Source organism: Bufo bufo, chromosome 7, assembly GCF_905171765.1.
Source record: "Bufo bufo chromosome 7, aBufBuf1.1, whole genome shotgun sequence".
In the NCBI taxonomy this organism is placed as follows: domain Eukaryota; kingdom Metazoa; phylum Chordata; class Amphibia; order Anura; family Bufonidae; genus Bufo; species Bufo bufo.
This window is the reverse complement of record NC_053395.1, coordinates 169,495,625-169,510,835: the sequence shown is the minus strand read 5'-3', so window position 1 is coordinate 169,510,835 and position 15,211 is coordinate 169,495,625. Positions and strand designations below refer to the sequence as shown.

The window sequence follows — 15,211 nt, the reverse complement described above, 5'->3', positions numbered from 1 at the left end:
TTCCTTTTTTTTTTAAAGGCATTTCGGGCACAAACTAAATTTGGACTTAAAGAGGTCCTTTCACCGATTCTTACCCTATGAACTAACTATACAGACATGGAGAGCGGCGCCCGGGGATCTCACTGCACTTACTATTATCCCTGGGCGCCGCTCCGTTCTCCTGCTATGCCCTCCGGTATCTCCGCTCACTAAGTTATAGTAGGCGGAGATTCCAGTCACTAAGTTATGGTAGGCGGAGTCTGCCCTTGTTCTGCTCTAGCGCTGGCCAATCGCAGCGCAGAGCTCACAGCCTGGGAGGTTATTTTCTCCCAGGCTGTGAGCTCTGCAATGCGATTGGCCAGCGCTACAGAAGAACAAGGGCAGACTCCGCCTACCATAACTTAGGGACTGGAATCTCCGCCTACTATAACTTAGTGAGCGGAGATACCGGAGGACATAGCAGGAGAACGGAGCGGCGCCTGGGGATAATAGTAAGTGCAGTGAGATCCCCGGGCGCCGCTCTACATGTCTGTATAGTTAGTTCATAGGGTAAGAATCGGTGAAAGGTCCTCTTTAAGACCATGTTGTCCATAAGATAAAAAAAAAAAAAACACCAAACTAACAGTTAGGCCTCTTGCACACAAAAGTGTGCGCCCCTTGGCTGTATTGCGGACCGCATTTGCAGATCCGCACTACACGGGCACCGTTCCATGTGCATTCTGCATCACGGATGCGGACCCATTCACTTCAATGGGTCCGCAAATCTGGAGATGCGGAATGGTACCCTACGGAAGCACCACGGAGTGCTTCCGTCCCGTACTTCGGTTAACAGGTCCTATCTTTTTGCGGAACGGCCGGATCGCGGACCCATTAAAGTGCATGGGTCCGGGATCCGCTGCCCCACGATGGGAGTCCATGCATTGCGGCCCGCAGCACGGCCACGGGGCGCACACGTTCGTGTGCAAGAGGCCTTAATGGGTCCACGATCCGGCCGTTCCGCAAAAAGAAAGGACATGTTCTATCTTTTTGCGCAACGGAAGTACGGGACGAAACCCCAGGGAAGCATTCCGTAGTGCTTCCGTTCCGCATCTCCGGACCCATTGAAGTGAACGGGTCCGCATCCGTGATGTGGAATGCACACGGAATGGTGCCCGTGTATTGCGGATCCGCAATACGGCCACGGAGCGCACACGTTCGTGTGAAAGAGGCCTTCTGGGCAGTATCAATACCATACTAGATGTATAAAGTATATAACCAAAACCTCTCCACCACTGCAGCCCGCAAGAACCAAGCAGTAATACAAAGTCCAACCCAAGACAAAGCATGGAGATGAAGCACACAAGTCGCAGCCTGATCCAGCAGTCCATCTCCAATGGCAACAGTACTTTATTCCTTACATTCTTACAATATATCATATTAAAATGTGCTCAACAATAAAAGGAAAACGTTTCAGGAACAAATGTGATGTAGAACTGGTGGACTCTCCCAGAACAGACGTGTCAGGAGTCTGGACAGAGACGGCTAACACAGAAACCTTCAAAAAGGGGCACAAACTTTGAAACCGGATAACGTGAATCAGATGAAAAGCATATATAAAATGTAACAGTGGTGGACTGGACTGAAAACGCACACAGCATAGTCCTGAAGAGAGTCCAGGACGCTTGAAGGGTCCATGTTCGCCTAGCCTTACCAATGTTCCTCTGCATAGCATTATCATATGACTACATGTAGAGATGATGTAGAGCAAAAAAAAAAAAAAGGAAAAAAAAAAAATGGAAACAGAGGATAATTATTTTCTCCACCGTTGATGAATTTTGTAGCCACCAGAAATAAGAACCAACATCTTTATAGTATGGAACTCAACTCTACAAGAGTCAGGACTTCAATGTCATATTAGGGTTTTCCTCATTCTGTCAGATAAACAAGGACCGTTGACAAAAGGGTGGCCCAGATAAGAAATACGTGGCTACATCCTTTCACAAACAGTGCCACACCTGTCCACAGGATGTCTATGGTATCGCAGCACTGAGACATACACCACCTGCAGACAGGCACTGCTCTTGGAAGAAAGCAGCCACATGATTCTAGTCCCGGACAAAGGATGAACCCAATTCTTTAAAGGGGTAGGGCCACGTCTGACACTGATGGCAGAACGCTAGGATCTAGCATCAGATGGTAGCGGGTACCACTTCTGGGACCAGCACCTATCTCCAGAACAGGGTACCTTAAAGTAAAGGAGAGCACAGTGAGCATGCATGGCTTGCTCTCCATTCATTGCTATGGCCGTTCCAAAAATACCCAAGCGAGCATGTTCATCTATTTTTGTAAGTCTAATAGCAGTAAATGGAGAACACACTGCACATGCTCGACCGCCTCTCCGAACTGCCATACTGGAGAACAGAGGCTGGCTGCGCTCGCCATCACTTTTGGGGGCCCGTTCTGGAGACTGGATTGGGTCCCAGAGGTGGGACCCGCACCTATAGAACATTGATGGAGTATCCTAGCACAGGGATCAGCAACCTCCAGCTGTTCTGAAACTACAACTCCCAGAATTCAACTCACACTTCTATGGGAGTTACAAGAACAGCCAAGCAAGAGTACATGCTGGGGGTTGTAGTTTCACAGCAGCTGGAGGGCCAAAGGTTGCTGATCCCTGTCCTAGCGCTATGCCATCAATGTCTGAAATTGGAACACCCCTTTAATAGTCACTGTAAAATAAACCAGTTGGAAAACCCTGTAATCCATTAACATCCCTGCCGATTTTGCATCCTAGAAATAGATGACATCGCCAAAGTGTTCGCAGTCTGCCTTTAAATGGGATAGCATTCTCCGCTGACCGTAGGTTTAAAGATAGCCCTTTGACACTGAACATGGAACACACCGAACAGCGTCTATCACCGGCTACACCTCTACGACTGCAGCCAAGCGTGCCGGAGGCATTGAGCCGCCGTAGCCCGCTTCTCTGGGACTAATTCCAGCATGGGCAGCAAAAAGTCTGCAAAGCACACCGCATCCTCTTCAGACCACTCGTACTTTTCTTTCAGGACGTCGGCCAAACCCCAAGGCTTCAGCTTGGAAATATGTTTCAGGTCGCCTTTCTTGCTGAAGAATTCTTTGGAGTGTTTTCCAGCTGCGATGATCTTGCGCGGGATCTGTCCTAAGAGCTCGATGATCAGCGCAATGTGGTCTTCATCGCGGTGGTAGTCCTCCCCAGAGTGAGGCTCAAACAAGTAATCTCCTGTGGACAACTCAAACGCCATGCAGGCTGTACTCCAGATATCTGCAGGGGTGCCGTATCCTGCCCCAAGGAGAACTTCCAATGAGCGATACTGCCTGGTCTGAATGTCCTCTGTGAAGTGCTTCTGCGTCCAGCAGGCGTTGCCCAGGTCGGCCACCTTCACTCTTATTTTTTCAGCGTTCTGGGGGTCTAGAGGATTGATCAGGAAGTCGGCAGCTGTCAGTTTTCCATCGCCCATTGCTTCATTGTCGTCCTTCACAGCAGGTTCTTTCTGCTCCTCACCTTCTCCTTTTTGTGGACAGATCTCCTCATTGTCATTCTGCTCTGGTGGTTGAGTGATGGGTGGTGGGCACGAGTCGCCGTGTGGAGAAGTAGGATTAGAACCATCATCTGTGGCATTGGGTTGGTGGAAGCTTGGGTTGGCATTGGTGAGGCTATCAGAAGACCTCTCAGATGGTAGTCCATTCACTGTGCGCTCCGATTCGTTTGCGGGTGTTGGACAATCCTCTGGGTTGGGCGCCTCCTGTTCAGCATCTTCATCGTCCACTTCCATCCCCACGATCTCCTGGACCCGTTTTTCCAGCAGTTCTGCCTGACGCTTCTGTTTCTTCTTCAGTTTTTTCTTCTTGTTCTTTGTCAGTTTGGCAGAAGGTTTGGGCTGTGGCGCTGTACTCACCGCGGAACCGGAGGGCGGCGGGGCCCCTGAGCGAATCCACTGGGTGGCGTCACAGGCCAGCCTGCGCACGTAGGGCTCGTCCACGCACAGCAGGATGTTCTCTGGCTTCAGGTCGGTGTGGATGATCTTGCACTTGGTGTGCAGGTAGTCCAGGCCCTGGAGGACCTGCCTGATGATGCTCTTCACACACTGCACAGGCATCCCCTGGTAGTTGGACTTGATGATCCACTTCAGCAAGTGATGCCCCAGGACCTCAAACACCATGCAGATGTGGGAGCCATTGGCCCCCGAGATCTTGAAGTCGTCCAGCAGCTGCACCACCTTCTCCCGCCCGCTGTCGCTAGGGTCGGTGTCTCGGACGGATCTCAGCAGCTTGATCTCGTCCAGGGCCGTCTCCGTGTAGTGCTCGGCGCCCTTCACCACCTTCAGGGCCACGAACTGCTTGCCCTGCACGTCCCAGCACAGCCACACCGTGGAGAAGTGGCCCCAGCCCAGCTTCCTCATCACGTGGTAGCGGTTACTGAACAGGTCACCGATCTGCACCCGGTAATAACCGCCTTTACAGTAATCGTTCGGGTCTTCCTGCTCCTCGTCATCGCTGCCCAGGATCTCCTCCTCCTCTTCCTCCGGGGGATCATCCGCAGGCGGCGGGTCCGGGCCAGACCTGCGCTGCTGAGCGGCTTCCGCCGGCCTCTTAGGGATTTTCTTGGCTTTCGACCGTTTCTTACGAGCTTGCAGCGCTAGCACTTTCTTCTCCATGTCCTCAGCCGGTCAGCGGAAAAGACATGCGCAGCGACCTTTGCCCTCTCCAATTTTTTTTTTTCCCGTCCCGCCTAACCGCCGCTCTCAGGACACGCCTACTGTCTAAACCTAAAAGCCAACGCCCCTCCCCTGTTGGTCACTACAGTTAAAAACTCCGCCCGCTCCCAGTGGGGCGCGCCCCCTTGCCGCTGTCACTCAGCTGAAGCCCCGCCTCCACTAGGCAACGCGAGAGTCTTTCTTCCTCGTGCAGTTGGTGGGACCTTTCCACGTGTCACGTGTTGGAGGGGGGAGGAAGTGGGCGGGTCTTCTGCGCGACCTCGGAAGTTCTTGATGGGAACCAATTGCTTTCTGGGTTAAACTCACTCTAAGCGGAAGCTAATGGCGGCCACCATGGGAGGCATGGGGACTGTGACATCTGTGGTGGGCACATTGGGATAGCTGTAAGTGCTTGTTAGATTACAGAGGAGTATATGTATGGTGTACACAGTAATGTGACAGCAGGGGGTTATTGGTCACAGGGACTATGTCTGTACGTGATCCTAACACCAGGTAGGTTATGTTATCTTCATGTCCATACTGCTTGGACAATATATATATCAGGTAGATTAAAGGGTATCTATGACACTGGCTGACCTGTTACATGTGCGCTTGGCAGCTGAAGGCATCTGTGTTGGTCCCATGTGCATATGTGCCCACTTTGCTGAGAAAAATTATGTTTTAATATATGCAAATGAGCCTCTAGGAGCAACGGGGGCGTTACCGTTACACCTAGGGGCTCAGCTCTCTCTGCAACTGCTGAGCCCTCTGCAATTTAATTGACAGGGTCAGGTATGATCACTATTACACTGCCTGGCCTGTCAATCAAAGTGCAGGGGGTGCGGCATTTGCAGACAGCTAAGCCTCTAGGTGTAACGGCAACACCCCCGTTGCTCCTAGAGGCTCATTTGCATATATAAAAACATAACTTTTTTCAGCAATGTGCACACATATGAACATGGGACCAGCACAGATGCCTTCAGCTGCCAAGCGCACATGTAACAGGTCAGCCAGTGTCATAGGTACAAATCTGCTGACAGATGCCCCTTAACCGCTTCAGTTCCAGGGTATGTTGTGTCTTCAGGACCAGACACTGTTTAGTCGCCATTTGCATACGTTCCTTTATGTGGCTATAGTTTTATTTTTTGTTTTGTTTTGTTTTTTTAAAGCATCAATGATTTTTTATTTTTTTTTGCTTTTTTAATGGACAGGCCAGGTTTCTTCTCTTCCCTGGCAAATATGCTGGGATTCGGCCGTCCAACAGCCACTGCACGCAATGGTTTTTGTCCAGCAGATTCCTGGCCTTTTAATCCGGGGCAGGCTGCCGGAGAGCTGTGCCGCACCTGTGGAAGGCGCCTAAGATAGATGGACCATGTGGTCTTTTTCTGCTGTCAATCTTCTATGTTTCTATTTTTACTTTATTTTTTTCTTCTATTTTTATGCTCTATCCTTCAAAGGTCAGAGAAGACCATTAGGGAATTATTATTTTTGTATAAGATGATAATTACGATGCTTTCCCCCTGTACCTGGGGTTGCACACGAGCCCGTTGGCAGTGACGATCAGAATTTACCTATAATGACTGTTTATGAGGAGTTCAGAGATCGGTGCTACAGTTCCAGCCGACAGAGCAGCTCCTTGACGGATTCAGAGGGAAGCAGAGAGCCTCCTAGTCTACAGATGCACTGACATTGAAAGCTGTTGAATTTTTTTAAGACCAACAGAAAAAATAATTTTTAGCGCCAAATCAGTAGATCAGTCAAATGCATCAATAAAAATAAAGGGGGTAATTTATCAAACTGGTGCAGAGTAGAACTGGCTTAGTTGCCCATAGCAACCAATCAGATTCCACCTTTCATTTTGGACAGCTCCTTTGGAAAATGAAAGGTGGAATCTGATTAGTTGTGAGCAACTAAGCCAGTTCTACTTTACACCAGTTTGATAAATGACCCCTCAATTGTCCATCGCCTTTAACACACTGTTCCCCCCCCACACATTGCTATGCACTGGACAATAGTCACAGATTGAAATAACCAATTCTGTGCTTCTGCATTCTCAGAGACTGATGTACAGCCATGGCACTTTCCGCTTCTTCAGCTTATCGAATGTTACATGGAATATTTGCAGTATATAAACCTCCCGGGATGAGATGGAAGTCTGTACGAGACACGATAGAGATGAAACTTTTACAAGGTACTTCTGCTTTAAAGGAAGTAATTATTCCAATTAAATGATATAAGTACAATTTAGATTTGTCATTCATGTATTGTCTAAATAAATATTAGCTGAAGTAATGTTTGGCTTGTTCAACCAGAGCTGAACTCCCTGGAGCAGCCAGCACCTCGGCAGCAGGTCCTCTTCCTACCACACATTCAGGAGAGCAGCAGTGGGGTAGAACTAACCAAAGTTGTGACCTCCGTTCCTACCCTGGCTGATCATAAACTGGGTTGGTACCAAACTCTCAACATTTGGGCTAATGCATACAACAGTTCTGGCTCAGTGTCCATGCTGTGGACCGAAAATAGTGGTCCAAAATGCATGGGCAGCGGCCGTGTGCATTCTGTAATCTGTATTGCAGTGCGAACCCATTTACTTGAATGGGGCTGTGATCCACAAGATATGGCCAAAGACAGAAAACGCTCTATCTTTTTGTGGTGCAGAGGTACGGACCCGAAAGCCCACGGAAACGCTTTGTAGTGTTTCTGTGGGATTCCGATCCGTGCCTCTGGTCCGCAAAAAGATAGAACAAGTTCTATCTTTGGCCATATCTTGCGGATCATGGACCTATTGAAGTCAATGGGTTTGTATCCGCAGTACGGGGTGCACACAGCCGGTGCCCGTTTATTGCAAACCCGTCGTTTGCGGTCCGCAATACGAGCACCGCGGCCATACGGTCATGTGCATGAGCCCTTTCTCTAGCGTGATGTTTTTCAGGAATATTGATAATAGTATGTATATGATGTACCGGTAAATGATTCATGTCATGTTTCTCTTATATGGCTTACCAGTCAAGGGACCATCCTACACTTACTTGAAGGTTGGTGTGGGACACAAGCTGGATACAAGATCATCAGGAGTTTTTGGTGAGCTTTCCACTAATCAATGTAATGTTATGCGTAAGGCTTCGTTCACACTGTTATTTTCTGTCCGGTTTCTGTTGCTCTGTAATAGCTAGAATAGTGTAGTATGCTATGCGATTCTGTCCATAACCGAGATCTCTGAGGCTGTTCACACCTGCCTTAAAGTACCTGTTTCTTCATAAATTGCCATACAAAATAGCGCAGCATGCAGCTATTGCAACATTTATATCTATTAATAAATGGCTAAGTCTAATATTTTTGACTGGCTTGATTTTGGTTACCTTTATCTACTTTTAGGACTGATGTAGTAATAGATCTAATTTATGCAGACATACATTTTGAAGGGTTCCCAAACTTTCAAGCACCGCTATGTGACATTTCCACGTTGACAGCTAGGGATCTCTAGTAGGGATGAGCGAATTGACTTCGTATGGTACATCTGAAGTCAGTTTGCAAAAAACGTTGTAATACTGTACGGAGTTCTCGCTCCGGTACCTAGTTGGTAACTAGTCATACCTTGGAATCGAACCCGAGTTCGGTACCAAGTTTTTTTTTACAGTAATAATTAATTCCCAAAGTTATTACACAAAGTCTTGCGTGACTTTGCGAAGTAATAACTTCGGCTCATCTGAGCCAATACATTCTAATACTGTACGGAGAAGGAACTCCGTACAGTATTACAACAAAGTTTTTTGCGAATCAACTTCGGATGTATTATCCGAAGTCGATTCGCTTATCCCTAATCTCTAGGACTAAAATATACATGAAATCAAAGCATAGGCAGGCATTTATTAAAGTGTACATAACCTTCTGAACTATTTTATTAAAAAAACATTCTGAAAGGGCCATAATGCATTTTTGTAATATTTAGTACTACTTTTACTGTTTTAGTGATCTAACCTGAAGTTCACGTGTCCATCGCGTTTTTGAATCCATACACCCAGACATGGCTGACCTGTCAGCGGTGTCCAGATTCCACTGTGGGGCCACCGTAAGGGATGTACAGGCAGGAGCACACATCGCTTCTCCTGCCAGTGCCGAGGCATCTGCTATGTCGGGCTTTAGCAGAGCAGCCATGTGTGCTCCTGCCTGTACATCTCTCACTGCGGCCCCACAGTGGAATCTAGTCACCGCTGTCATGTCAACAGTGTACTAGTGCACGGATTCCAAAGTGCTATAGACACCTGAACATCAATAAAATAGTAAAATAAGTATATTACAAAGATTAATTATGGCGCATTTAGAATAGTTCTTCATAAAGTGGTTCAGAAGGTTAGGTACACTGTAATGATTCTGTCGCAGATGAAAAAAGTTTTTTTTTTTTTTTTTTTTTGCACAAGGTCCTGACAGATTTAAAAGGGTTCTCTTACTTCAGCAAATGGCATTTATCACGTAGACATAGTTATTACAAGGCCCTTACCAATGTATTGTGATTGTCCATAACTTTCTTTACATGATGAATGCCATTTGCTGAAGTAAGACAACCCCTTTAAGAAAATTTTTGCAAGGGCTGCCGGTCTTAGTAAATTTTCCCCATAGTTCTTTGACATACACTGTGAATGCACCCTTACGACAGTATGTTTGGCACATGCACAGGGAACACTCCCGGTGTACTCATACATGTATCCATAGACCCCTCTATTCACCCCACTGGCCTTCTTTAGGCCAATATACTGTATTTTTAACGGTGTGTAGAAAAGCTATGCAATCTATACAGAAGCAGGTCTGTAAATTCTCCTAGGTATACTTCAAATGCATTGTGCGTGCTCCCTGAAAGAAGAGCAACTTTTGAATTTAAAACAAAAAGGACCTAATGTGTGCCGACCATGACTACATTGCCAACGCGGCCTTCATGAATTAATGGTGCTGCAGTTACGGATTCCACCCTGCCGTGCGTAACCTTGTTCTGATATTGTTTTTTCAGTGCTTGGAATTGGGAACGGCAACAAACTTCTTACTGCTATTTATAAACAGCATTATACCAAGGTAGGCGGAAGTATGCATTTTGTTTGTGTAGTTTAAATAACCTCACAGATACACGTCTAACCTCTGACAGTGATCACATTTCTTCCATCTGTGAGATGTTTTTATCATGCGTTTGATTATGAACAGATCTTTTCTGATTTTTGTTTTACTTTGAAGGCCTATACTGTGTCTGGTGTGTTTGGTAAAGCCACAGATGACTTTTCAGATGTTGGGAAAGTTATTGAGAAGACCACTTACAGTGAGTGCCCTTAATCCTACCGAAAGCCCCCAACTGCTTGGTGTTTGAGACTACAGGAAACAAATGCAATCATTTAGATGTTCTATGATTCTCCTGGTTCCTTCAAAGGAATGTGTCATCAGAAAATGACTCATGTTTTTAAAGAATTGGTAATGTTTTTAATTTTCCCTGTCAATATATAAAAAAAAAAACATAGAACATATTATAAACATTAAAAAGCTGCAGTTTTCGCACTGGGCGCTGACCCTAATAATAGGTGCCACTTTTTGGTCTGTAAAGATCACTTTACTGCAGTTATGTGCTTATCATTACAGGCAGGATTACAATGACCGATATCACCTATATAGATTACATAGGATCCACCATTTACAATAGGTGATAAGCTTGTCTACTGCCTCCTGACCTCTGCACAGATCAAAGAGCATGCCTAGAAAACTCTCCCATAATAGTCAATGAGGTCCCCTCCTGACCATTGTGCCGTAAAGCAATTCTCTAAATGCCCTCTTAATGCTGTTAAGAACAGCTGAGGAAAGATGGTCGCTCCATAATCAAGGTTAAAATGTAAAAAAAAATCTGTAATCAGAAAATAAAGACAGATTATAAAAAATGGATATGCGTTGCAATCTGGTTTTAACTGGCGGAAACATTATTTGGTGACACATTCCCTTTAACAATCCTCTTGAAGTCTTGATCCTCACACAGGTTACAATAGGCCTGTTGGGCAGCAGTGGTGAATATGATTTCTCATCATCCCAGTTTTGTGAAGTGCAGTTTTTCCACCCTGTAGATACTGATCACCTATCCGCACGTCATCAGTATCTGATTGGAGGGGTCTGACATCCAGCACCCTCACCGATCAGCAGCTTCCTGGGCCAGTGCACAGAGCCATGGCGGTGTCCTGCAGCTCAGCTTCCATTAGCCTGCTGAAAACAGCCGATCAGTGAGGGTGCTGGGTGTCAGACCCCCTACTGATTATATATTAATGACATGAGGATAACTACAGGTTGGAAAACCCCCTGAAAGTCAAGCAACTTTGCAATAGGTCTTAATTCAAAATTTCCTATTTTGTTTATGCAGCTCATATGCAGACCTATGCATCTCCATGGCAACAGGCAGCAAACCTATTCTGTGTAGTGTAATTCTGCGGTCTTGCAGTCTAATGCCTTCTTCCATTTGTCTTCTACTTTGTGGTAATGTAGGTTAGCCAGAGGTAGCGGACAGAGAGAAGAGAATGACTGCACAGTACATTTGTAGTCTAGCCCTATACCTGGTGGATCCGCTAAAGTTATGTAGAGGCGCCGGCCTATACAGAACTTTGGCGGATCCATCTCCGCTTCTAATTGTAAGACTGCTTCGTAGCTGTCTTACATATAGACCATTTTCTACATCTAAAACAGACATAGAAAATGGTAGATAAGACGGGCCTACCGGCCTGTCCCTTTCCCCGCTTTAGGCCTGGCGTGAGTGGGGAGAAGTCGCAGATTGCGGCGTAAAGGACCTTTTCGCCGCGATCTGCCTTAGAAATACGCCTAATTTAGGTGTATTTAATTATATTTCAGCCTCGATTGGCACGTATATGTGGCAAATACAGTTCTGAAATATAAAATTTGCCAGGGAAACCTTCCCTGATTCACTAATCCCTAGTCACATGACTTGACTTCAAGACGCATTTCATCTGGTTGCCAGGTACATTTATTTACAGTCTATTTGAAATACATTCCTTTTCTAGATTTGCTGCTATTATTTTACTTATTTCTATTTTAGTATATGATGTAAATTTGACTTTTATTTCCCCCCCCCCCACAGAACACATTACAAGAGACAGATTGGAGCGGGTTTTGGCAATGGTTCAGGGAGCCAACCAAAAGGCATTGCTGACGTATGTGAAATAAAGCAATTTAAATCATTTTTTTACTTTGACTTTTGCCCAAAAATGTGAAATGTTCTTCATACAGATACATGTGATATGTCATTATTTGGTTAGCAAATGCATAATTTTTTTTTCATCTTATCTTTTACATAAAAATAGTAGCTTAGCTGCCAGTTCTAGTTCTGTATTATGTACGTTTTTTTTATTCTGAAGCCTAAAATACTAAGTGTCATAAAATCTCTCTTTTACAGTTGTCAGCTGATCTGGTATAGATAAAGTTGCATTGGGGGGGGGGGGCGGCTATTTGTCTCAGATCCTTCTTTTGTTTTCTGCAATCGAGAACAGTACAACTGGTCCTAGAAGGCGTATTTGATACAACCACATTATTGTCTTTAAAAAATATATATTCTATTTATAATTTTTTTTATTTTTTTTGTAAGTAATAAGTGACTACTCTCTTTATAAAAGTAACCAAAGGCTTTTTAATTCTGTGAAAAACCATGTCTTATCTATCTCTATTCCAGGCACAGTCATGTGGACTTGAAGAGTCAGGAGGCTTATGAGATGGCAGTACAAGGCCTTCTCCGGCCCATGGTGAAATCCCCTCCTCTAGTTCTGGGGGTACGATGTGTTGAGTTTTCCTCACCTAACTTCACATTAGGTAAGATTCCCGTTATAGTTGTTCTAATAAGTGACATAACAGAATTTACAGAATAAAGTAGTACAGTGACGTCATGATACAAAGGGGTGAAATCTATTATTTCAATTCGATTTGTAAATCTTAGGCTTCGTTCACATCACTGTTCAGCCTTTCTGTTCTCCTGCCCCGTTCAGGGGCAGGAAAACGGAAAGGACAGATTCGGCACATAACTGAGCCGAACGGAACCCACGGGCCCCATAGACTATAATGGGGTCCGTTAGGTTTCCACTCAGAAGAAGGTTTTTGAAATGGAGACAAAATCTTCTTCTGAGCGGAAACCTAACGGACCCCATTATAGTCTATGGGGCCCCAGGGCTCAGTTATGTGCTGAATCCGTCCTTTCCGTTTTCCTGCCCCTAAACTGGGCAGGAGAACAGAAAAGGTGATGTGAGCGAAGCCTAAAAAGGGATTATCTACTCTTTTATATGGGTGGTCTATCCTCAATATCAGATTGGAGGAGCCCGACACCCCCCGCTGATCAGCGGTTCCGGAGTGGCGACAGAACCTCTACAGCTGTGTCTGTCTTATAGTGGACTGAGATGGTTACTGCAGCGCTGCTCCAATTCACTTCAGTGGGAGTACCCTCCCCACTCGGATATCGATGGGCAACAGCCCTGTATATAATATGATAGCTGTTCTGATGTATTAAACACCAGGGCAGCAATTGGTGATATAAAAATATTAAAGAGGTATTCCCATTTCAGACAACGGGAGTATATCGCTAGGATATGCCCCCATTGTCTGATTGGGGCGGGTCCCTCCCCTGGGACCCGCACCTACACTGAGAACGGAGCGACCCCGGCCACCGCCACGCACTCTCCCCATATGATTAAATAGGGTTGCACCACGCTGCCATAGAAATTAATGGAGAGGCAACTGGGCATGTGCAGTGCACCCTCCACAATCTTCAGGGTTCCGTTCTTGATGTAGGTGCGGTCCCAGCGATATGCCCCCATTGTCTGAGATGAGAAGGACCCATTTAAACCAATATAGTATTTTTTAATAATATGTTTGTTTCTTTTTGGTTTGTTTTTTATTCCTCTTGCATCCAGCCGGATGTGATTATCTATTGGTTACTGAGATAGCTAGAACTGTATGACTGATATGGCTACTAGCAATATAAACCAAATATGTATTTTATTCTTTATTCAGAGATCCAGTGCATGCACGAGACCCAGCAGTATCTTCGCAAACTAATCCATGAGATTGGCTTAGAACTAAGATCCTCTGCAGCCTGCACGAAGGTGCGCCGCACACGGGATGGCCCCTTCACTCTGGACTGTGCCTTAACACATAGACACTGGGATCTGAACAGCATCACCAATGCAATAGAGGAGTGTAGACCTATAGCTACAGAAATGCGCAAGGAGGACACAAGCATGATCTGGGAAAATGATAATGAAGAAGATTCAATGACCAAAGAAGAGAGAAATATCCAGTGATGGTATAACTCACTAAGCTTTTATGGGATGCTCTGGTTAAGAATCATGTATATTGCCAACTGTTCATATCCACCGATCCTTACTGTCTCCTCATGGGATATACATGCATAAATCATATTACAGTGCGAGTCAAAGGAACAGTACTCCTTTTTTGCATCCCGGCAGAGCCAGGGTGTCCATGTAGCAAAGTGGCCCACTAAACCATAGCAGTGACTACAATAGGTGAATGCGCAGACGTTCGGTGCACTGACAGGAGCAGTTCCTGCAACTTTCCAGGATCTGGCAATCTTGCTGACAAGACATTTCTGAGCACCTCTTTCTTGGAGACTTTTATAAGACCAGGAATAAGGGGTCATAGTGATGTTTTGGAGATATCGATCTCGTTAGACGACCTCATCGTAGTATAGAAAGCTTTCTCCCAGAAAACCTGTATGTCAGGCATTCCCACCATATGCAAAAATATATTCTCCTATGTCTCTGGGGGTGTTGAGAAAATAGAACAAAGGATTTACTCTACCACTGCAACAGCACCTTGTTTTTTTTGTGTGTGTGCGATAACTAAAGGTCCTTTTACACGGATCGATAATCAGGCCAGTTAGTTTTTTTTAATTGCTTGTTCCCGATAACTGGCCTCTGTAAAAAGTGCCGGTGATCACCCAATGAATGAGCAAACGCTCATTTATTGGGTGATCCTGTTCTGCCGGCACCAAAAATCATCGATCCCGTGCAGCAGATGGTGCTGTCTATACAGAGGTCTGCTGCCCAGGACAATGATTTTCTATGGAGACAAGCGATCACTTGTCCCAATACAGGGGAGGTAATTGCTGCATGTAAATGCAGTCTGAATTGCATGAAGAGCTTGATTCTATATTGCATCGAATGAAGTTGGATTTTTTAAAAAGGCGGTTTGCAGATTGTAAGCATCACATTTAGCTCTTTAATTGCCCATTTATAAACCAGTCTCCTAAACCGAACTTCTCCCAGTAAAGAATGTATAAAGGATGTCTGAACTAGGTGGAGGAGGTACTAAAGATCAGAGGGAACCTACTAAGACCAGCCATTGTTTGGTGGGCACTCTGCAAAAATGAGTCACGAATTTGGCAAGAGCAGAAGCATGGTACAGAGAGAAATCCAGGAGACCTATTCCTCCAGCTTGTGGAGGGTTTCCATCCATCTATTTTCTATCATGGAATGTGGCGTTTGCCT

At 45.5% G+C, this 15,211-nt stretch overlaps 2 protein-coding genes across 3 annotated transcripts; one reads left to right on the top strand and one right to left on the bottom strand.

Annotated features, from left to right (window-relative positions):
• Positions 1–1,329: 1,329 nt before the first annotated feature.
• LOC121007445 (SRSF protein kinase 1-like) lies at positions 1,330–4,732 on the bottom strand. Its single transcript, XM_040439371.1, has one exon. The coding sequence runs from the start codon at positions 4,650–4,652 to the stop codon at positions 2,889–2,891; it is 1,764 nt and encodes a 587-aa protein (XP_040295305.1). The 5' UTR covers positions 4,653–4,732; the 3' UTR covers positions 1,330–2,888.
• A 235-nt stretch (positions 4,733–4,967) lies between these two features.
• Positions 4,968–14,449, top strand: TRUB2 (TruB pseudouridine synthase family member 2). Of its 2 annotated transcripts, none has more exons than XM_040439372.1 (9): positions 4,968–5,095; positions 6,749–6,882; positions 7,004–7,135; positions 7,698–7,772; positions 9,694–9,755; positions 9,912–9,993; positions 11,800–11,872; positions 12,388–12,524; positions 13,716–14,449. In XM_040439372.1, exons 2-9 carry the CDS (start codon positions 6,765–6,767, stop codon positions 14,003–14,005), a joined length of 969 nt encoding a protein of 322 aa, XP_040295306.1. In that variant the 5' UTR covers positions 4,968–5,095; positions 6,749–6,764; the 3' UTR covers positions 14,006–14,449. The 2 variants fall into 2 exon arrangements, with proteins under 2 accessions (XP_040295306.1, XP_040295307.1); XM_040439373.1 differs by having other exon boundaries at positions 5,050–5,204.
• Positions 14,450–15,211: the final 762 nt, after the last annotated feature.

Excerpts from the sequence above, each read along its gene's own strand:
- LOC121007445 (XM_040439371.1), bottom strand. The coding sequence starts at position 4,652 with ATGGAGAAGAAAGTGCTAGCGCTGCAAGCTCGTAAGAAACGGTCGAAA.
- TRUB2 (XM_040439372.1), top strand. The coding sequence starts at position 6,765 with ATGGCACTTTCCGCTTCTTCAGCTTATCGAATGTTACATGGAATATTT. Across the intron at positions 6,883-7,003 it reads AGAGATGAAACTTTTACAAG|AGCTGAACTCCCTGGAGCAG; the intron begins GTACTTCTGCTT and ends TTGTTCAACCAG. Across the intron at positions 7,136-7,697 it reads CCTGGCTGATCATAAACTGG|TCAAGGGACCATCCTACACT; the intron begins GTTGGTACCAAA and ends ATGGCTTACCAG.